Source organism: Liolophura sinensis, chromosome 1 (genome assembly GCF_032854445.1).
Source record: "Liolophura sinensis isolate JHLJ2023 chromosome 1, CUHK_Ljap_v2, whole genome shotgun sequence".
In the NCBI taxonomy this organism is placed as follows: domain Eukaryota; kingdom Metazoa; phylum Mollusca; class Polyplacophora; order Chitonida; family Chitonidae; genus Liolophura; species Liolophura sinensis.
Genome location: NC_088295.1, coordinates 17,851,914 through 17,875,827, shown reverse-complemented (window position 1 = coordinate 17,875,827; position 23,914 = coordinate 17,851,914). Strand labels below are relative to the sequence as shown.

General features: G+C 36.9%; 2 protein-coding genes across 2 annotated transcripts; one reads left to right on the top strand and one right to left on the bottom strand.

Moving 5' to 3' along the window:
* Window positions 1–47: 47 nt before the first annotated feature.
* Window positions 48–17,469, top strand: LOC135462113 (mitochondrial Rho GTPase 1-like). Its single transcript, XM_064739472.1, has 21 exons — window positions 48–385; window positions 1,532–1,590; window positions 1,851–1,932; window positions 2,405–2,448; window positions 3,143–3,196; window positions 3,441–3,554; window positions 5,478–5,528; window positions 5,984–6,085; window positions 6,337–6,378; window positions 6,951–7,007; window positions 7,459–7,567; window positions 7,972–8,092; window positions 8,802–8,886; window positions 9,167–9,312; window positions 10,064–10,158; window positions 10,449–10,540; window positions 10,709–10,831; window positions 11,121–11,252; window positions 11,506–11,702; window positions 13,875–13,943; window positions 15,834–17,469. Exons 1-21 carry the CDS (start codon window positions 343–345, stop codon window positions 15,949–15,951), a joined length of 1,935 nt encoding a protein of 644 aa, XP_064595542.1. The 5' UTR covers window positions 48–342; the 3' UTR covers window positions 15,952–17,469.
* Window positions 17,470–20,151: 2,682 nt separating this feature from the next.
* Window positions 20,152–23,914, bottom strand: LOC135481716 (small ribosomal subunit protein uS8A). The gene is made up of 4 exons (XM_064761381.1): window positions 23,760–23,914; window positions 22,000–22,079; window positions 21,363–21,448; window positions 20,152–20,302 (listed from the first exon to the last, which is right to left on the bottom strand). The coding sequence occupies exons 1-4, from the start codon at window positions 23,890–23,892 to the stop codon at window positions 20,209–20,211; spliced, it is 393 nt and encodes a 130-aa protein (XP_064617451.1). The 5' UTR covers window positions 23,893–23,914; the 3' UTR covers window positions 20,152–20,208.

The window sequence follows — 23,914 nt, the reverse complement described above, 5'->3', positions numbered from 1 at the left end:
CCACTGATTGGTGACTTTAACACATGCGCAGACTTGTACCGGAAGTTACAGTATTTCTTATCTTGCCGGATAAACGAAAATTAGGTATCTATTTGATTGAAAACATCTAACTGTGAACAATGTAGATGGCTCTGATTCTGGGCCAGAGAATTACTGATAGTTCGATTGAAATGTATACTGAAAACGTACACATGAAATGCCTTGTGAAGATTTGAAGTTACAGTAGATGCCGTTGTTTGGGTCAAGAGTGGTCTAATTTTCGCCACTACATGATCTGTCAAAGAAGTTTTTGTTCGGACTCGGTTTTGCAACCTTGTACCTCTGCATCTTAGCTACCTAACAATGGCAACAGGGAAGGACGTCCGCATTCTCTTGGTTGGGGATCGTGAGTAACATTCATTCATTACGAAGTCAAAAAGTTTAAAGCATTTGTTTGGTTTGTTGTAACCTGATATTGTGTTGGTTTGTTGTCTCATGTCCATTTAGTTATTGTTTTTTAACAATATCGTCACTGTCTTAATTCAGTGGATAGCATCTTGCAATTATCAGTTAATTTTAAATAGGTCCATAACAACCAGGAGTGTCAGCATGACCTCCATCCTGAAATAGTTTGAATGTCAAATTTGTTGAAAACCTGTTCACAGCATAATTTATTAGGCTATTAGTGTGATGTTATTCAGTGAACACAATAAACTGACATATATTTTTATGTTTAACATGCCAGCGGTGGATAGAGCAGTATACTATATGAATAATGTATAAGCAGCTGGACATTTAAACTTGTTGCATTTTCTTAATGGAAGAAATGTCAATGTATTCAGTCTGCTTTGAACATGTTTTTGCGTCACTTGTTATGGCATACACCTATATAATTTTTACCATTCAAGTACAGAATGAAAACAACTTCTTTCTATAAATTAATAATCACTCTATTCTCCAGCATGTAGGCAACTGTCTTGTGAATGACAGATTTAGTGCAGCACTAAAAAACATTCTTCGGTCATCAGTTCACAGCACAGTGCAGTATATACATGTATATTTAACACACAGCTATAAATATTTTTTACATGATAACCAAAGACCAAGCAGTGGAAGAAAGATTAGGCCTTTTTTGTTTGGCATTGACAACATTTTAAAATTCAAAAGTGAAAAAGTTTAGAAGCATATTTCTTTCCTGAAAATATGTTAGAGTTCTAATGTTAAATGCTGGATATTTATGTGGAGGGATGTAAGTTAAACGGTTTCTTGTGTCAGTGGGTTTGTGTTGGTTTTAAAACCTGTCAGAATTGACACATTTTATTCCCTGACTGATAATTCATAAAAGTACAAATTATAGCAATGCTGATTTTAGTACAAAAGTACTTAAGTAATAACTATTTCTTGCTCCTTTGAGCACCAAGCATAAAATTAACTTTTTTGTTTTAAAAGTTATTGAATATTGTTGACTACTAGTACTTTTTTCATATTACCGCCTTTGGTATTGGGTTTTGTTCGAGGTAAAGGTGATCATTGAAATGCTTCTGTTTTCCAGCTGGTGTTGGTAAAACGTCTCTGATCTTGTCCTTGGTGAGCGAGGAATTCCCAGAGGATGTATGTATTTCTTGTATTTTATTGAAATGATTTCATTGAACAGAGATCAAATTTAAAGTATTACATTTGGTATATCTCGGCTTAATGTGTGCAGAAATATGATGAAGCTATTGGAGAAAACTGCCAGTGAAAGATAAATTTTTCAGCTGATGCGTTGTATTGTTGTCTTTTTTGTATTGACATACAGTGGAGACAGTTTTTGTCTTTTTTCCTGTGATACATGTGAACTTTGTGTATATTTTGAATTTCTATCCATGCAGGTTCCTGCAAAAGCGGAGGAAATCACAATACCGGCGGATGTCACCCCAGAGAAAGTTCCTACACACATTGTAGATTTTTCAGGTGGGTGTCATGAAGTTTAGTGGCCTTAAATTTCACTCACGACCAAGTCACATATTATTACAGATTTTGACAGTTCTGTTGATCTGAGAAGGGAGTTTCAAGATTTGTTTGGATATGATGTCCTATTGGAAAATTAGAGAAGTTTTAGCATCGAAAGTAATATTTTATGACAATTACTTGCTTTTACATTAAATATGTAGTTTTTAGGATAAAATATAAGGCCATTTACATTGTCTTGGATTTTCTTCAGCGCTATGTAATTCAGTTACTGTCCAATATACATATATTGTGTAGTTTTCTTATCTTGATCACTGATGAACGTTGGTTTTATTGTTGACTGTTTCATGGTTAACAAGGTTTTCAGACTGCTTTCATACTATTAACATCACAGAGCTGTGCAGTGTTTTTAGTCAGCTCCCAACATGCATTGCATGAATATGGTTCATTTGATTGTTTTTTGTTTTTTTTTCAGATCGAGAGCAAACTAAGGAAAGTCTTGATGAAGAAATCGATAAGGTAATTTTATGTTGGCTAATATGTGCAAAAATTAAATATCATTCATATATAATCCATGTATTAGTTTGAAAAAAAGTTAAAGAACTGATTCATTTTTCTGTACAGTAATTTCTGATGTTGGCATCTACAGTACCTGGCCAGATTTTTGTGAGCATGATTTGCCTTTGGCCTGCTTTCTAGGGTCTTCTTTTTAGAGTTCATATTGTCTTGGCCCTTTAACTCTGTAAATACATCGTTGCTAAAACTAGATGTCACCAGGCAATAATGTGTACATTCTTAGTGATTTTAGGACCCCATTTTAATGAGCCGCAGAGCTTGGTGCATTTGGTTAGTGCGTCTTCATGTGGGGTGTAGATTTCTGCATTAAAGCAAATTACCATGAATAATTTTTAGAGCTCATAAATTATTAAATGTCTGAATAAGATTGGCAGTTTTCCACTTGTGGGCTGATTTGCTTTACAAAAAAAGTATGAAGTTGCCTCATTAAAATATGGAATTAAAGAAAATTAGAATTGAAAAACTTCATTTTAGATGTTTTGGTGTGAATTTAAAATATTTTTGAAGACTAAATTGTGTTAGTTCCCTTTCTTTGCATTATGAGTCTAAGATTTGAGAAATGTCTAAACTCTGCTATCTATGAGAAACAGCATAAGTACATGTATTTACTACTTTGTGCTTTGTTTTCCCAATTCAGGCAAACATTGTGTGTATTGTCTATGGTCTGGACGATGAGGATTCCATTGAACGGGTCGGTATTATAACATCTGGTCTTATTCATCATACATCTGTAGGGAATTTCCTCTGCAATTTCACCATTAACAGATTATCATTTTGGACATTTGTACATGTATGTATACATGAGGTTTGAGTCATATTGACATATCTGCAAGTTTATATCTCAAGTAAAAGTTGACCATTCCTATACATTTCTGTCTTCTGATTGATATTGTTATTATTGATTATTGATACGGATAGTTTTTGCTTGTTTATAGATAACCACATACTGGCTTCCCTACCTGCGTCTGGCTGTGGGTGAAGATATGCCTCGCAAACCTGTCATACTAGTGGGGAACAAGTCTGATCTGTTGGACTTCACCTGTATGGAGGTAAGCTTAAAGATCAAAGTATTCCCTGGTACACTCTGCAGATAATAGTATCTGTTGGTACATTATGAAGATCATAGTACATATATCACCAGATTCCTAGTATACTATAAAGATCATAGTATCTCCAGAATAGTGGCATACTGTAAAGATAGTAGTATCCTGTGGACACATGAAAAGATGATAGTATCCCCTGAATAGTGGCACACTGTAAAGATAGTAGTATCCTGTGGACACATGAAAAGATGATAGTATCCCCTGAATATCCCCTAGTAGTATCCTGTGGACACATGAAAAGATGATAGTATCTCCAGAATAGTGGCATACTGTAAAGATAGTAGTATCCTGTGGACACATGAAAAGATGATAGTATCCCCTGAATAGTGGCACACTGTAAAGATAGTAGTATCCTGTGGACACATGAAAAGATGATAGTATCCCCTGAATATCCCCTAGTAGTATCCTGTGGACACATGAAAAGATGATAGTATCCCTGAATATTCCCTAAGTGCTCGTACGTTCCACTTATTTTAGTGTCAGATGTTTGTAAGTGTATTAAACACATCATAATATCATCTACACTTAACACATTGTCACCTGAACTGAGTTTATCTGCACAAGTGATAATCATAATGTTATGGAATGAGGATAAACTAAACAAATGATGTCATCTACTGAGGGATAGACAAAGGAGATGCCTGTGTGTAAACAAGTTTCGAATTCGAGAGACTCAGGTTTGGTCATACTAAAGACTTTAAAAATGGTACTTGCTGCCTTGTTTTGCGCTCACAGGGATTCATACACATTGATTTTAGACCCCAGTATTTGGTGGTAACATTCAGTTGATAACTGAAAATTGGGGTGAAAAAAAAAACTCAATTCTGTGTTTTCGTTCAAATTTTTGGATAAAAGCTGAATTACGTTAAAAAATATATGCACAGCAATGAGCAATCACCAGCGGCTGCATCCATGACAAGTGGAAGTGATCATGCATGGATTGGGTCAGTCGGGGCGATGTTCATGAACACAAGTGTCATGTTTTAATGGTCCTGCTCGTCCTCATCCTGCATGGGTGTAAGCACTTGGCCTGGCTGATTGTACCAACTTCAGGGAATTTACCGAACATAGCAGGACCTTCTGATTTACAACAGATGCTTTTATTCAGATTTTGGGAAGATATTTTCTTTGCTAACTTTGCTAAGGAAAAATAATGAAGTCACAATATTTTTCTTCAAGCAGTGACTCTCCCAAGGTGATTTTCTTGCCAGCTCATCGTGACAAGCTACTGCAGTCTCCTGACCAACATGTATGCATTGTGACACGGGTGGCCATTCCCAGTTCTCTGCTCATAAATATGTGGTCCAAAATGCATCAGTTTAACACTTAAACTAACTGCAAAATCGATATCTGTCTATCCACTATAAGAAACCACACTGACAATTGAGAGCTAATAGATTTTTTTGACATGGCAGCCAATAATCACGTGGCACTTTCAGCGCTAGTGACTGGCCAAGCTCATATGGGCTTCTACAACATGGCTACTCAGAGTGAATTATCCGTCAGTGCTGCATCCTCAATGCTGAACTTCATCTTCTCGGCTTTCAAGACTTATAAGAATTTTTTACATATTTTTCTGTAATAACTGTGTCCTATATCATTTTTTCTATGTGCATGTAGTGGCAGGCTTTATGTTCACTTTAAGTCCGACGTGAAACCCTAAGCATTCATTGATTCATTGTTAACAAGTTAGACACAGTTTGAACATTTTGTAAAGTGTGTAATTGCATATGTATATATAGTGTTTTGCATTTGTGGTTACTTTGTTAAACTATATTGGCATGTTGTATTAGTAAAATACTCGGTTAATAGTTTATTTAATTCTTTTATTTATTTTTTATTAATTTTTGTATGCATTTTTTTTTACAGACAATCTTGCCAATTATGAATGACTTTGCGGAAGTAGAGACTTGTGTGGAGGTAATTAATCTGTTTAGACTTTAAATCTGTATACTGTACTTCATCAGTTTAGAATTTTTCAATTGATGCATTATGCTTGATACTGATTGATCTATCAACCTTGTAAGATCACAATGACCCAGGAGCCTCTCACTAATGCAATCACTGACAGTCTCCTGTCGTATGTAGGAAGGTCTGAGAGCAATCTGCAGATGGTTGTGGGTTCAAAGCCCAGTTTCCTCCCACCGTAGAGCAAAATCCACTAGAACTCAAGCACTGAAGTCAAGAGAATCTTAATGTTGCAGATTTGTTATTTTTTTTTTATAAACGGCTTACATGAGGATGTTTGTCAGGAACCTGGCCAGGAGCAGTGATTTTCTCAAGGTTCATGTTTTTCTCCTCGTAAACCTGAAAATAGTCAGAAAATAATTTGGATTTGGACATAGAACATAATTTTGATTATTATTTTTTTGTAGTGTTCAGCAAAAACCATGAAGAACATAAGCGAAATGTTTTATTATGCCCAGAAGGCAGTGCTTCATCCCACCGCACCAGTCTACGATGCAGAGGAGAAAGAGGTACAGTTAATGGGTAGTACTCAGTGTTTGGGTGGGTGAGAAAGGGGTCTCTTATGTTCAAATAATGATGACCATTCATAATAGTTAGGAACTACATGTTGTTATGTTGCCTGACTTTATAGTCAGTAGTAAGCAGTTATCAAAACTACAACACATTGTCTTTAATTGTAAACATATGTCAAAGTGGGTAAAGAAAGGATCCTTTGATATTGTTACTCGCATGCATTTCAGTAATTCTTTTTTTTTTTCAGTTGACTGACAAATGCAAGAGAGCTTTATCACGAGTATTTAAGGTAAGGCTGCTGATCGAATTAAAAATTTACCTCCAGATATATTTCTGAACATTCATACATGTGTAAAAGACTAAACTTAGAATTTCACACTAATTCTGAATTACTTGTCCTCTATTCCTCTTTAAATTTGTTATATATTTGAACTCACATAACATTTATTTACTGATTATGATCATTGATACTTTCATTATGATCATCTATTTAATTTCTACGGACGTTCCAGAAGTATATTACTATTTACTGTTTAAAACAAACATTTACTGGTTAACACCACAAGATGGCTTGTTTGACTTTAGCTCATGCGGTCTCATCTGGGGCTTTATGTGTGGTGTGGTTTACACAACTTGTAAAACCAAACCATTGCTCATCATATGACTGAAATATTGTAAAGTGTGACATAAAACCCAAGGCATACATAATGATATATACAAACGTTTGCGTTATAAGAGAAATTGAATAAAGCATGGCATACAGCATTGGTCATAAAGATAAATAAGGTAATGAAGTTAATATTTAGTAACTGACTTACTAGCACATATATTATTAAACTTCTTTTTTCTGTTTGTTTATAGATCTGTGACCTTGACAACGATGGGGTACTGAATGATGAGGAAGTGAATTTATTTCAAGTAAGCCATTTTAAAACATTGATTTTCGTGTAAGAAAGGAATTATATCAAATGAATAATGTATTTACTATAATATTCTTCTGAATAATTCCTATTCAGTACAGAAAAGTCCTCTGACTGTAATATAATTATATTATTTGTACGCAGCACACAGTTCGAACAAAAATAAATGTGTGTATTAGTGCTGTTACTTGTTTTCTTACTTCCAGCTAGGTGCAAGGTCTCTCCATGCATTGGACTGGAAATTCATGGGTGTTAAGTCAGTCCAAATTTACTGATCTTTCACCAATATGATGTGCATATTTATATATCACATTGTGGAAATTGAGTCAGTAACTTGCCAAAGGTTGGTTTTTCCCTCAGGCACTTCGGTTTCCTCCAACCATCATACTTTAATACATATACCATCGTCATGTAAGTTAAACAACATATAAACGTTTTCAATACTTCAGCAAAAGTGTTTCAACATGCCATTGCAAAGCCAAGCATTGGAAGATGTGAAGATGGTTGTAAAAAGGCATATATCAGACGGAGTGGTGAACGATGGACTTACAGTGAAAGGTCAGTTTTTCTGGTGCATGTGTAGAAAATTGACTTCAAAAGTGTGAAGGAAAAATTGCGATTTTGTGATTTTCTGCTGATTCTTTTATTCTTTGTATCTATGGCATCTAAAACAACAATAAATGACTTAAAATTTCTTTCATCTCTAAGTTGCTGTTAATCTGAAAAAAACTGCTGTGAGGTTTTGTTTGGTTTGAAGGATAAAATCCTGCTTGAAAAATGTAAGTTTCAGCAAAAAAGGTAATATTTTAAGACATTTATTTCTTTTTAAAATACCTTGATCAAACATTTAGGTCATTAATCATAATTTTCCTTTACGAATATATTGTTTTGATGATTTATAATTTATCTTAGTCACATGCAATGAGAACAGTGTACATTGTTTTCTGCTATTTGCTCTGCAGGTTTTCTGTTCCTACACACTCAGTTCATACAGCGAGGCCGGCACGAGACTACATGGACGGTGCTCAGGAAATTTGGATATGATGATAATGTTCATTTGTTGAAAGATTTTCTGTCTCCCAGGTGTGTATGTTATGTATTAACTGAAAAGACAATACAAGACCATACGTATATATGCATTGATAAAGTATCACACAGGAGGTTTAAAAGCATACTTTTTTTAATTTTTCTGATGTTATCTAACCAAGATATGCTATTCAAAATAAGCAGGGCATATTGAGACCGTCAAAATGGCCCCTATGTTATCACTTTAAAAGAATGTTGCAGGTTGTTTCTATAACCCGAGGACGCAACATTTGCCGCTCAAGTCACCTAAAAAAGTTTTTAGTTCTAACCATAAGTACGTTGGGGTTTGAGCGACACGATTTTCCGTGTTTCCGGGCGTCTTAACATGCCATTTCCCATGGTCTCCTGATTAATGAAAATGCCTATGGCCATTTAAGTCTGTTTTCACCCCTCTTCCTAAATAACTTAGGTTATATTATTTGTTGAAATTTGTTGAATTGAAGCTGATTGGCTGAGAGTAGAGATTGAGTTTCCTGGGTTTAACTCGGCAGCTTTGGTCACACTTGAATAAATCAGCCTTACCTAGAATTCAGCTTAGACTAGGTATGGCCAGGACACGCCTATCTCTCACTTCAACCAGCCAGAGTTGATTCTGTTTCTCTTTAAAGCCAAACAAATCTTTTTTCTCTTGCACATTACAACATACGTCTTCCTGTAAAAGTTCAAGTTAAATGTGTGTTTTTATATTTCTATAAATCTGTTTCAGAATACCGGTTGGGCCTGGCTGCACAACAGAGCTGTCTCATCTAGGCTTCCAGTTTTTAACTACCTTATTTGAAAAATTTGACGAGGTTTGTATGAAAAAAGGAGCTTAGGGGGTCCATAGTAGGAAATGCTGGGTGGATAGATATTAGGTTGAAAAACATCACATGGAAGTATTTAATGCCAATATTGAACACTTTGTAAATAGGTTGTCAGCCAAACTGTACTTTATCAAACTGCCACTGGAATCTTCACTTGATTCCTGTTACCTGTAATGCTTATCGCATACTTCAGTTCACTGGAAGGTATTTATCAGGAGAAGGAAGTCGTCAGGTCTCTTGTAAGAGCTATCTCCCTTTTATGTCACAGGATGGAGATGGCTGTTTGTCCCCTCCAGAGCTACAGAACCTGTTCAGCACGTGTCCTGTGATGCCTTGGGGACCAGATGTCAACAACACAGTTTGCACCAATCACCAAAACTGGATTAACCTCAAGGGCTACTTAGCACAGTGGACGTAAGTGTTCAGTTTCCCAATGTATCCAAGTTTGTCTGAAATTGTTCAAAAATAGCTTGCATTTAGTTTCTTCTTGTGACTGAGAAAAATGTAATAGCAACAAAGGTATACCTTATTATTTATATTACTGCTTCTGTGGCTTAATGGTTAGAGTGTCAGCCATCGTGAGACCTCGGGTCATACCAAAGGGGGTTAAAGGAAGGAAATGTGACTGGGTGTTGTGTCATGTCTGGTGCCTTCGGAATGATACTTCAGTGGAGGCATTTGGCAGCCTGAACTCATCGCCCTGCCATAAGAAGACACAGTGTATGTGCTCACACCTAATGACTCCTCATTGTCATATGAAATATGGTTAAGTATGACGTTTAACCCTAAGCATACATACATACATACATACATGTACATATATTATCAGTATTTGAATTGGGATACATACAAACCATCTGAACAGTTTATTGACTGAGGGTTGAGGTTACCCCAGGTTATATCGTAGGCTTGATCTGTAACGTCACCTGTCAGTTTGTGTTGGCTCAGCGCCTTACTTGTATCAGTGGGTTTGTCATGTAAAGTGGTTTGTTGCAGTGGCCTGGTATTTTCACCTGTAAAACTGAATAGTCTTGCAATAGCCTTGAATACCAATTAGATATTATACAAACCTAGACAAAGGTGAATGATTGGTACAAATCATTGATAATTTTTTTGCCTTTAATGTCATTTTTTAAAATGTTGTTACATTTTGTATGTTTATCAGACTCACCACACTGTTGGATTGTCCAAGGACAGTAGAGTTTTTAGCCTATCTGGGTTATCATTATTACTACGACAGTCAGACTACAGCAGTACAAGGTATGATTAGCTCCTTTATATGGCAGTTCTCTACCAACAAGGAGTTTTACAAATTTTATATTGGTGACTGGCTGTGATTGAAAGATACTGTGAATCTTTAATGGTTTTTTGTATAGTTTAGAAAAAATATCAAAGAATTGGAGATGGGATTGACATTTCTGACTGAAATATTATCTGTGTGAATTGTTAGCTTGGGAAGATTTCATTATGTAATTATTTAGCCATGACATGTGTTGTTGTTGGTGTTTATTGATCTTGCAGCAATAAGATTTTTCTGATTTCTATTACAGTTACTAGAGACAAGAAAACAGACTTAGAGAAGAGGCAGACGACACGAAATGTGTTTCAGTGTCACGTCATTGGTTCTAAAAGTTCAGGAAAGGTAATTAGTATTTTATTTCATGGTCACTTGTCTATATTGCTGAGTTTTTATTATCACAAAATATATTTCATGCACAGGTACTTAGAAGAGCAACGTTTCATTTCTTCTGTTTTGGTCAATGAAAAAGCTGAGTATTGAATGAAATGAAATTCCACTTTATTTTTTTAGAGCTCTTTCTTACAAGGCCATCTCGGCCGCAACCTCAGATATATGGCAACTCTGAATAAGGAGAACTTGTCAAGTTTTACCATCAATACTGTTCAGGTTTATGGACAAGAGAAGTATCTGCTGGTAAGACATTCATGTTTGTTTGGTGATAAAATACAACATCATGTACAAATGCACACATATTGTGTAAATCATTCACATAACTTACATGTACAGTATTGGTATTTGTGTTGATATTTAAGAATGTTTAAAAACAACTGTAAAGGCTACTGGAAAGATTCTATCTGAGGTAAGAATAATACAGTGAGTGAGATGGTGTGTGATGATCATTCATACAGTTTCATTTTTGCATAAAATTTAATAATAGACTGTACATGTATATGTTTCGTTAAGGAATATGTCTATCTTTCAGCTGCATGAGATGGATGTAGGACTGTGTGACATGCTAACCCCAGCTGAACTGGTGCGATCATGTGATGTGGCTTGTTTGCTGTATGATGCAACAAATCCAAGATCATTTGAATATGTGTCAAGGATTTACATGGTAATGGATAATTTATTGTATGTTAAAGTATGGCAAAAACCCCTCTTTGTAAATGAGAAATGCCTTGTTTATGTGTCAGAATTCTGGTTTGGTCATGATGTATGAAAATCCAAGGGAATATTGTTTGTTTGAAATGACCGACTGATAAAAGATGGCAGCTGCCATATAATAGAATGCGCTGGTCATCATCATTCAGATTAAGTTGTATTGTCATTAGTGTACAGCGTAACATAATTCATGTTATCTTATTCAGAAACACTTCCAGGACAGCCGTATTCCTGTTCTGGTGGTCGCAACTAAGTGTGAGCACCCAGCAGTGCCCCAGGACAGTGAGCTGACACCTACCCAGTTCTGTACCAAGTTCAAACTGCCACCACCCCAGCAGTTCACATGTATAGAGAAGATCAATAAAGATGTCTATGTTAAGCTGGCCACGATGGCTGCGTACCCGTAAGTAGTCTCTTCTGCCAGTACAGTTATTGTGTGAAAAGATGTCAGCAAACTACTGCTTACCGTATGTCCTCGAACAAATTCACCAGCAAGTTTAGATGCAGTTGGAAAACATCATTTTGAAAACTTAAATGCACTATTCAACTATGGACACACATAAATCCAATAGACATTACTCTAATATGAGGAAATATGTACTGTGTCCCTGATTGATTTTGTTGAGGATATGTGGAAGGTGACTTTAAACTTGGAACATGCTTGAAAGGTAATATTATATTACATGTAATTATATATCAAGGATGTGTCAATGAATGAAATATGGAATTGTCGTTAACATATGCTTTACTAGTTGTCCAAGGTGCATTATATTTGTAAACTTGAGATATAAACCAGTCAGTTTTGTATAAAAATGAGATGTGGACAAAATCAGTGATTGTTTTTTATTTTTCTTAGAATTTAAATTATTCTTTACTGTTTTGTTGCTTACTAGTAGTTGTAAGGCATGGTACAAATTTGTTTTTACCAGGTTTTGTTTTATATCGTTACATAGAGATGTTTCAAATCTGTAGGTTGTCACTTAAGCTAAGTTGGATGTTAGCTTTTCATGGCTAGTTGAATAGTTTTCATGTTCCTGATTGTCTCTTCCATTCACTGATCTGCGTGCTTGTCTGTAGAACTCTCTGCTTCTGTCTTGTTAATAGACCAGTACATAGTGCAGACAGATTTTGTGACTTTACGTCCGAACCAAGTTTAACTCTATTGTGAATCTGTTATTACATGTACATATGTGTATATATGTATCTTTAACATATGCTTTTGTATTAGTTGCTAGTGGGTAGGTAAGTTTATTTTGGGTTGTACGATGCATTGTGATTCTGGTCAAGGAAATTTAGTGTTACTTGTTTCTGTTCAATGTTTAATTCCAATTATTATATTAAATATATAGATGTGATGGTAATGTTTCAGTGTTGACGAGAAACACATATATACTGATCTGATGATTATCTGTCAGTATGGACAGTAGACAAGTCTATACTGATGTGATGATTATCTGTCAGTATGGACAATAGGCAAGTCTATACTGATGTGATGATAATCTGTCAGTAGGGACAATGGACAAGTCTACACTGATGTGATGATAATCTGTCAGTAAGGACAATGGATAATTCTATACTGATGTGATGATAATCTGTCAGTAAGGACAATGGACAAGTCTACACTGATATGATGATTATCTGTCAGTAAGGACAATGGACAAGTCTACACTGATATGATGATTATCTGTCAGTAAGGACAATGGACAAGTCTACACTGATATGATGATTATCTGTCAGTATGGACAATAGGCAAGTCTATACTGATGTGATGATAATCTGTCAGTAAGGACAATGGACAAGTCTATACTGATCTGATGATTATCTGTCAGTGAGGACAATGGACAAGTCTATACTGATGTGATGATTATCTGTCAGTATAGACAATATACAAGTCTATACTGATGTGATGATAATCTGTCAGTAAGGACAATGGACAAGTCTACACTGATGTGATGATAATCTGTCAGTAAGGACAATGGACAAGTCTATACTGATGTGATGATAATCTGTCAGAAAGGACAATGGACAAGCCTATACTGATGTGATGATAATCTGTCAGTATAGACAAAGGACAAGTCTATACTGATGTGATGATAATCTGTCAGTAAGGACAATAGGCAAGTCTATACTGATGTGATGATTATCTGTCAGTATAGACAATAGACAAGTCTATACTGATGTGATGATAATCTGTCAGTAAGGACAATGGACAAGTCTATACTGATGTGATGATAATCTGTCAGTAAGGACAATGGACAAGTCTACACTGATGTGATGGTAATCTGTCAGTAAGGACAATGGACAAGTCTACACTGATATGATGATTATCTGTCAGTATGGACAATAGACAAGTCTGTACTGATGTGATGATTATCTGTCAGTATAGACTATAGACAAGTCTATACTGATGTGATGATAATCTGTCAGTGTGCACAAGAAACAAGTCTATACTGATGTGATGATAATTTGTTAGTGTGGACAAGGGACAAGATAATATTAATGTGCTGTAGTTAGGAGGTATAATATTGAGCTAGCAGCTTCCTCCTGTAGCCACCCATGTGTTTGCTTTTTTCAGCAACCTCAAACGTCTGGTCCACATGCTGCTGGTTCACCATCACTCATTCTGGTTGGAGGAAAAATTGAGGTGTCCCATCTTCTCTCTCGCACTCTCTCCACTGCAATTTGCTGTCAACATTTCTCTGAACTACTGCATGCGTCCATCTGTTGTTCACTGATAAAGTTTAGATTTAGTTCTTGTGTTTAGCATGTGTTGTGGGTGTCATTTTATTGAGGTTGTTGAACTGGGATTATTTTGTTTGGAAATCTCAGGGAGAGGCTTACGTTGGGCTGTGTTGTCAAGCTAGTTTAGTTTTCATCCAGTGGTGTGGCTTTGTTAGTGAGATTTCTGGCTGGTTGTGTTTAATGTCGTAACTCCTTGCTTACTCCACCCATAGCTCACAGCCTCACAACACAGTAGGCAGCATAAAGCTGTGTAACATACTGCTTCTGCCTCAATTAATCTATGTTCTCTTTAATCATTCTTTAAAATCAGCTTCTACAGGCGGGATTCTCTCTGGTATAATCTTTATTATGTGTCTTTATCATTGTGACTGTGTTGTCTGCTGGAATTACAAAAGCTTTGAATATCTTACATACTAGTAGTGCTGTTGTGTTTTTGTGGTGGTACTTGTACGAGTTTAATATCGTACTATCCCTTCATCTGTGTAGTTTACTTATGTTTACATGTTCACTCGTCCTGCCAGGAAGGTTGCTGTCAGAAAGGTTGATCCTCCACCAGAGACTTCCTAGTTAGATGACATTCTTGGACATTGTGGACATTGTGGATTAGATGTAAATGATGTTCACGATGAGTCTTTTTGATGTAAACTCCACACCAAAAGTGCAGCCTAGTAAAACTTTAAACATGAACTTAACACTAAAACAAAAGATAACTGATATGATGAAGAAATAGAAAGTCGACAAGATTTGTCCATCTGTGCTATTTGATAATGGATAATTGTCTGAGTGCAAAGTGCTCATAGTCCAGAGTACATCAACTGACAAATCCAGGTAGTTGTTCAGCAGGTATTCGCCTTAACTAACTGTATACAAGTTTTTGCTGAGTTGTAACGTCAAGAAGTGTTCATATGTATCACATTTACTGTGAGAGATTGTGTCAAGATCAGGAAACAATTGGACATTCATGTATCTATGTAGGCATGTTTGTGTTATTTAAACACCATTAAATATATTGGGATGCTTTCAGAATGCCCCTTGTTCATCTCCGTTTCTCGCTTTGAAACTTGCGTGCTTTTGCTTTGTTTAAATCTAGTTTCATGTTAATTCTTATATTTACTCCACGCCACCAATTTGCATATGTTAGTGATAATACCAAAAGTGTCACAAGTAGTTTTGGATGGCAAGCTTTTCACATTGCATTTCTACAAATTGTTATTGAACTTTGTACATATCAGGTGTGTTGATAAAGACATGCTGTCCACATTGTCCACTAATGGTAACATGGGTATAGCTTAGATAGATGGGAGAGTTTCTACACAACAGTCCTTCACCATCAACTGTCTTCTAGTGTTGTTTTCCCAGTACATGTAGTTAACGTGGTGTGGATTGTTACCTGTTATGTGATGGAACCATTAACCCCTGTGGACAAGGGTTAATGGATATGTATTTATAGTGTGCTGTACTATACTGGAACACAACAATTAGAGCTGTTGTAAAAAGTAATAATAAGAAACGCTTGATCCAGACCTTTACATTTTAAACTTGCTGTGAGTGCTGTACTACAAGCTGTAAACTGCAGACAATATGACCTGGTGGTGTAGAACACTGATTCATTATTTACTATAAATAACGGACAGTATCTGTAGACTTCTAGAGTGTGTCCATATAAAGTATACGCTTTTTCCCCTTAACACCTCACAATACATTCCAACTTATTGAAGATAACTGTGTTTATTGAAAAACATTTGACTTTTGTTTTGTCCATTGTTCTAAAACTTTTTTCATCTGTTTTCAGGCACCTCAAAGGACTTTATGAAAATGACAGACACTTCTTTTTGAAAGCTGGAGTGGGTGTGGCAGTTATAGCAGGCTTTGGGTTTATAGTCTACAAAATTGCCAGGGCTCTAACGTAGAGCTAACTATAGGAAGTGCATCATTACCTAAGCCATATTGTAATATTCCTTAGTATTGCATGATGGTTGATTCACTATTCTGGAGAAGCTCTGCCTGTGGACAAGCCAGGCCGAGCAGAGTGATCTCCCTTAGACTACAGGCTCAGCAGAGTGATCTCCCTTAGTCCAGAGGTTTTGTGCCGTATTTATGAAAACTGTGTGTGGATGTGGGAGTGAGAGTAGCTGTATTCATCGCCCTCACAGATCAGGGTGTACTTTGTGCTTCTCAGGTAGATTTCCAGATATATTTCATCACTCAATCCTGGTTGACTTTTTCACTCCCAGGCTCATTTCTACAGTTTGCCAGGCCTCATACAATGCTGTGCCACTCAGGTGATCTCCAGCTTCTTGATCATATTAAACAGCTTACCATGACAGTTTTACCACAGAAACAGATTATCATAGGAACAGGCCTTCATCTATGTACACAGACTAGGTTTGTGTGGAAAAAGACTGGAACATGTAGCATAGAATTTGTTTATTCAGTTGTATTTAATTCCATAGAAACAGGTCAGTATTTACATATCCTTATCATTCATCTTAGTAGCTTTCTCCAAGATGATTGACTTATTAATGGACAAAATCCAATGACCAAATGCTGGTGTCAATCAAAACATTGTATCAACTAATGAGAAAACCTAATATGCTGGTAAGGCTTTCAAGTGGCATGTCAAGCATACCGTTGCAAGTGGGAGAGGTATGGCCATAGCTGTGCTGCAACCAATCAATTCACAGTAATGTCTTCTCCCAGTAGCATTAGATATGCTTTGTATTTTTTTGTTTATCCCTACAATTGAAGAAAAGAGACAGTTGTGTGCGTTTAGAGTGTACATGTATTAGCCAAAGATGTCAGACTACAATCTAGTGCTTATCTGCGATAAACTGGCAACACCATAACGTATGGACACTGCATGTTATAAAGCTTTGTTAGGTCCGTAATCTGCACAAGAAACAGCACTAGATATGAGAGCTGTTTCATTCTTCCCAGCTTAGCTTTAAGAGACGATGGAAGCAAATCTGGTAACAGATCTCAGCTGAAAGCACATGTATCAGTGAGACTACTTGGTATGTCTTTTCTATGGGTTACGATACAGTATTCAGGATTAGAAAGAAAGGAATTTTTATAAAGTAAACTGATCCTCTTCTAAGTTGCATTGTAAGCTTTCCCTTTTGAGTTATTTCGTATGAGAGTGAATTGTTAATTTTGTAATAAAGGGAGATATCTTGCATGTCATTTTTTGTAGAATTTTTGGTGCACAGCATGATTTTTTCTGTTTAATTCAATAATGGTCGAGAGACATTAAAATGAGACAGCTTTCTGTAGCATCTGGACCTACCCCCAGATGTTCTACCAGATGTCATAAAAGATGAGGGCACATAGAGTAATAAGTGTGTGCAGGGTTTTTATTTTATCATCATGTGTCTGAAGTTCTTACAGAAATGTAGGATGTACAAGAATAAATTATTTCAGTGAATTTACATATCCTTTTGTTGTGAGTTTGATCGTACTTCACCTGAAGTTTCCAAAAACAAATACCCATTCAGAAGCACATGAATGCTTTCAGTGAGACTTTTGATGCCATCACTGAAGTTTTTCTGGTAATAAATTATCCAAACTTCACATTAAACTTTGAGGTGACTCTATAAGCTTAGTATATCAGTGACATTTTAATGGGTGAAATTTGTTTTACAATAACTTACTCAGAATTTACATTGCCAGGCAATACTTTGACCATGTCACATGAAAAAACAATTTTTGTAGTGATTTGAAATTCTGACTTAAACCTAAGATCGCTAAGTAATCCCGGGCCCTGGCCTTTCAATTGCCAAGACAGGTGAGGCGTGTTCAAAACCGGCCTTCGACAGGGCATTGGTAGATTCTCTCGCTGGGGCTGTTTATGTTGGCTTTAGTGACAATCTATTGTTTCTAAAGATGTTCTCATGGCCATTTGCAGAGTCTTATGGTTGTTTATAACCACTTGTGTTCCATCAGCATGATGTATATATTTATCTGTACGTCACGTGTAACTTTCTCAGCAACTCGCCAGGTGGGTGATTTAATAAAACCCTTAAAATTGACCCATGTATATACCTTTAAATATTACATCTACCTCTATATTCCATCCACTGGTATTCCATATTGGCTGGCATAGTGCCAAGTGGTCTGAACAGTAAGCAGACAGCCGAATCCCACAGCTGAGTGTTCGGCTCTAGACACGTTCTTTGAATCCAGCAGACAACAAATTCACAATGCATTGATGTATATTATACTCCAATATCTGGATTTCTCTAGTTTCATTCACCCTTAAAATCGACTGCCATGAGAAAATAAAAATGCTCAACTGCTTCAGCCTCTGTGGTGCTTGGTTGAAAGAATTGGGCCACGCCCATTCAGAATGCGAAATAGTTTTGAGTGCGTTCTTTTGCACTTTTTGTACACATACCGCATAGAACACCAGGTATTAAAAGAACGAAAATATTCTCTGCACAACTGCTGTCCATTGTTAATTTTAAATTTCTTATCAAATTCTCCAAATTCTTGTCCTGCAGAGTATTTGTTTACGGCTGAACTTTTACAGTGGTTCGAAATAAAGTTTAAAGATGAATATCAAGGCATGAAATTTATGCAAGGTGAAATCACACTTTAGACATGTCAGAGGTCAGGGCCTAATCTGGCCTCAGAACGTCGGGGTGTGGAACCACCGGTGAAGGGCACCTCATTGTTGAATATTTCTATTCTCATACATTTTTGACGGCCTCAGTTCCTATGATTGACCTCCTTCCCAACGTGCAAACCACAAGACATACCTAGCCCAAAAATTCAGTCTAAGGATGGCTTGTATTTACTGGTATGTGGAGAACTCTGCCATCCCAGATGACATGTGCCATGATGTCGGGTCGGTTGGTCCGTCAGCATTTTTTTTTATTTTTGAAAGTAATGCCAGGCCCGCATAATCTGAATGCTAATTGAATTATCACGGGTCCAACTTTCGTCACCTGCTTTAGGGCATACATTTCCGATTTTAAATGTTCTTTAAAAACTTCGTTGTTTTCTAACCAAGTTCTTTCACACTGAAGTCAAAATATTCCTTCTTGATTCTTGATCTAACATTAAATTTGAGTAAATTTACGAACTTAGAGAGCTAAAGTTGAAAGGCATCCATTGCTTTCGCCACTGTGGCCAAGGGACAATTTTTTGGATGCTTCGAGGAAATTGCAGTGTCCGGTAATTGGATGCTGAAAATGGCTGGATTTGGCCCTGGAGGTAGATTTGCACATAAACACATAGGTCTGTGTTCATCAGTCTTGCCATTTCCAGTTAAATCCACAAAGAGAAGTAGAATTTTACATCACATGAACTGTATCCCAATATCAAATTCTCATAATCAGTTTCAGGATGAATTGCCAAACTTGTGTGCTTATTGGTGTACTGCGTGTAAACAAAAAAAAAAAATACCCTGGACGATTAAAATGGAATGATGTAGTGTGCTTTAAATACACATACGAGGCTAAAAAAAAAAACGTATAGCCCGGACTTGCCTATCTCTCACACCAGCCAATCAGAATTAAGTATGTATCCCTTTTAAAGGTAAGGACTTGAACCTGGCCCCTTTTAAAGGGATACACCCAAACAACACAGCCATTTAGTTTAAGGCTAGATTCATACACCCAAACAACACAGCCATTTAGTTTAAGGCTAGATTCATACACCCAAACAACACAGCCATTTAGTTTAAGGCTAGATTCATACACCCAAACAACACAGCCATTTAGTTTAAGGCTAGATTCATACACCCAAACAACACAGCCATTTAGTTTAAGGCTAGATTCATACACCCAAACAACACAGCCATTTAGTTTAAGGCTAGATTCATACACCCAAACAACACAGCCATTTAGTTTAAGGCTAGATTCATACACCCAAACAACACAGCCATTTAGTTTAAGGCTAGATTCATACACTCTGACAGCTTCTATTAACGCATGAATTTCATTGCAGCTTAACAGGCTCTGAAGAATATTTCACCAATACAGTCATTAGTTGTATCCATGGCCTTGTGGAGAAAACCAATACCTTTGGCAAGTAACTGGTGTTCTTTCCCACATATTATGCAGACTTCCACTAATTTCAGCGGTGTAATTCATAACAGACAAGCTTCATCCATTCACGGCTCGCTCGGTTTATTCCATAGTTTCTGTACAGCAAATGGATATCACTTAGAAAAAGAAGCCCAGCATTTTGCCTCCCAAATGTTTCCTTCTGGCTTCTTCATGGTCCATGATTCCCCCAGACGTTGTTAATACCAGAAATCTGAAAGAGATTTACAGGAATCATCTTACAGCACTGTACATACCTGTACATTCATCAAGAAATTGCTATATTTAAGTAATATACACACGCATGTGCTCTTTTCACTTGATAAAATGTTACATGAAGAACCACATCAGTGTTTCATCAGTGGTGAATGCCGTTCGCAGGGAAAACGGCTTTTCTTCAGCAAGTTACGGCATGTATGACAACTAATGGCTCTCAATCAGAATGACCTATGGTTTTCATAGCTCTCTGCGACCCTAATACATATTCTTTTCTTGAAAGGTGGAATCCATTCATTTCAGTGGCGGCATTGAGTATGATCAATGGTGGCTCCTTTTGCAGTGATCTGCCGTTGTCAGTAGAACCGAGTACGGTTACGAAGTCAAAGACCCACTTGTTGAACGCTGTGTAAGGACTTGAACCCGGTTGTCATCTTTAGTCTTTATACACATATAAATAACCGTGTACTATACTTTGTGTAGGGGCCTCCGTGGCACAGTCGGTTAAAGCGCTAGCGCAGCGTAATGACCTAGGAGTCTCTCACCAATGCGGTCGCTGTGAGTTCAAGTCCAGCTCATGCTGGCGGCCGTACGTGAGAAGGTCTGCCAGCAACCTGCGGATGGTCGTGGGTTTCCCCCGGGCTCTGCCTGGTTTCCACCCACCATAATGCTGGCCGCCGTCGTATAAGTGAAATATTCTTGAGTACAGCGTAAAACACCAATCAAAAAAAAAAAAAAAAATACTTTGTGTAACTGACATGCATCAGGTAACTAATCCTTGTTAGAAAACCACAACTACCTTAATTCCTCAACCATTTTACAACTGAAAGAGCAACTTTGCGAGCAATTGATGCACCTTTTTCATATGATTTTGGAGACAAAACTACACTGGTTGGATTAGCCAATTTTTCAGGGTTACACAAAAAGTATAATTTTATCAAGACTACACAGAGTAATGCCTTCAAAATATGCTTGAACAAACACCTTGCAAACATTCCGAAAGGTTGAATTGCACTAGCTAAAATCTAAAATGTGCATACTGACAGTGTCATACTCACCCAAACTGTCGTGATGGTAGCAAGTTTGTGGTCCACTTCTCCATGTCTCGCAGAGCCACATCAAACCTTGGACTGATAACTCCACACTATTAAGACAAGAAATAGAATTTCAGTCTTCATATAAACATAGGACCATGGAAACTGTTCAAAACTCACTATTGGCAATAAAAAAACAGAGCCACTACATTTGACCTAATTTCATCTATGACAAGGTTGTTCAATATGCCTGACAGTTCTATCGAGCTTTAAAAAAAAAAAGAACTCTGAGGTTTCTTTGGAAGGTAAACTGATATCCTACTGATTTGGAAGTTCATGGTAATCTGGTTACTGTAGTGCTGCAATATTGGAGAAATGTGAGGCACATACATCACTGCCTTTGTATCCACAAATAATGAAAAACTGCACACTTCTAACCCTGGAAGACACAGCTTGGACACTGATACAATCAGACGCAATCAACATGTCATAACGTGCTCTGCATAATGGCAACTGTATAAAATATTTCATCATCAAAGATTTTTGAGGCCAAATACTGTAATTCCTTTTGAACCTCTGTCATCAGTCTTACATTACTTTAACAAAATTCATAATGAACTAAACATACATTCAAATCAGGGGTGAACCAACGTATACTCACTTTGTTTATTCTGCCTGTCAGGTTGACAACAATTTTTCCATTTCTGTGATCATCCACGATCTCGAACTCCCCAATGTAACCTGACAACCATATGGGAATCAACATTTAGGTTTAAACATTGTCACATAGCACCACCACTGGTACAATACCCATCAAAGTTCAACACATACATACCTGCTGCCTCACTGTAAAACACTCAATAGACACAACATGAAGCATAACCGCCCAGTTACAATGTACAGATAACAGGTTGACCATTTCTTGGACTATCCCCTTTAGCTAAACAACAACTGATGCAAATATAGATTGTACATTTATGTCCTGCAGATGTTCTCCGAAGTCAGCCATCATACAAATGTACAGTGTACCTAAATTTTCTATTATTCATTGTGCTAGTGCTACCGATCACCATTTGAGCATTTTGCGAATATAATTTCAGTTTTGTGAAATTGTTTTCCAATTTTGCCATCTTGGCAAAACAGTATCATTTTACCGTGTTACAAAAATATTTGGTTTCAAAGCATTTTCTTTTATATTCAATTGTGTCCGGACTGGGAGTTCTGCACTGTCCATCATCAAATCCAAACTTACGAATGTTCAGTCTGTACTAGTTCATGCATGCGCTTCTTATTCAAGGGAAATTACCTTGGTAAAGCATACGACCTGTGTGCATTTACATGTATATATATGTGGTTATTGAGTTACTCCCCTTTACACCAGCGACAGGGGACAGACAGGCTTGCTTCACCCATACTAGTCACTGAAGGCAAATTCCAAACTGGTTCTCAGAAACTATATCATTCTTCACCATCTCAACTTTAGAGATTCCAAGCGAGCTGGGTGTATAGTGGTCATCACAGAAACCAGCAACTTTGACATATATATTACATATATGGTAAATGCCCGAAAATTTCATCCAAGACAAAGTTGCACATTTTACCCGATTATCCGAGTTCTTAGATCTTAGATGTTTTGAGGTTTATTTTGAAGGTAGGATGATTTTAGGTGGATATTACCAAAAGTAATATATTATGTTTAGTTGCCTCTAAAAAAGCAAATTCTTGAAGCGAAGTCTTTGGGGTGTGACACTCTACCCAGAAATACTCCCCTTAAACACAGGCAGTCAGTTTTATGTGCCCAGGAAAGCGGAGTCCGAGGGCACAAAGTAATCTTGCCACTGGCCTTCAACTGCCTCAAACCCACAACTGGATCATAATGGTTGAAAACAAATGTTCTTAACCACCTTTTAAGGCTGCACAAAAGGCCCAATGAGCACAGCTGACTGCCTATTGTTACCAAGATCCAACAAGCTATGAAAACAAGATACCAAGTTAACCAGTGCTCAGCCCATCCCCTTACACTGAACAAGACTGACTCTACCAGAAATTCAATGCAAAGATCATTCAGTTTAGATCTTCTTCCTGGACAGCCAACACTCTCTCAACATTTATATTTATGGTGTTAAAAGAGATTCTCAGTTGTGATACTGGAATGCATGTGAACTTAGCTTTATGACTACAAGAAAAGTCTTACCAAAATAAGATACATTCTGAAAGGACTTCGGCTGACTAAACTCAGTGACGCAGGTCACAAAGGCTTGCTTCACCCATACTAACAAAAATCACATTCCAAAAGTATTTAACAACTATACCATTCTTCACCATCTCAACTTCAGAGATTCCAAGCTAGCTAGGTGTATAGTGGTCATCACAGAAACCAGAAACTTTGACAGATCCACATTATGAACACAAAAAACTTACCATGTTTCATCATGACAGTCAAGAATTTGACAATGACTTTGGAACATGGCCGAATAAGCACCTGGCGCTTTCCTCTCTTTTCTGCATTACAGATCGACTTCAAGGCATCTGCCAGGACATTCATGCGCACCATCTTAAAAGATAAACAAACCAAA

Coding starts and splice junctions, on each gene's coding strand:
- LOC135462113 (XM_064739472.1), top strand. CDS start 343: ATGGCAACAGGGAAGGACGTCCGCATTCTCTTGGTTGGGGATC. Junction 3,555..5,477: donor TGGACTTCACCTGTATGGAG/GTAAGCTTAAAG, acceptor TTTTTTTTACAG/ACAATCTTGCCAATTATGAA. Junction 7,008..7,458: donor AGGAAGTGAATTTATTTCAA/GTAAGCCATTTT, acceptor TCAATACTTCAG/CAAAAGTGTTTCAACATGCC.
- LOC135481716 (XM_064761381.1), bottom strand. CDS start 23,892: ATGGTGCGCATGAATGTCCTGGCAGATGCCTTGAAGTCGATCTGTAAT. Junction 21,449..21,999: donor TGACAGGCAGAATAAACAAA/GTGAGTATACGT, acceptor TTGTCTTAATAG/TGTGGAGTTATCAGTCCAAG. Junction 20,303..21,362: donor CTACCATCACGACAGTTTGG/GTGAGTATGACA, acceptor AATCTCTTTCAG/ATTTCTGGTATTAACAACGT.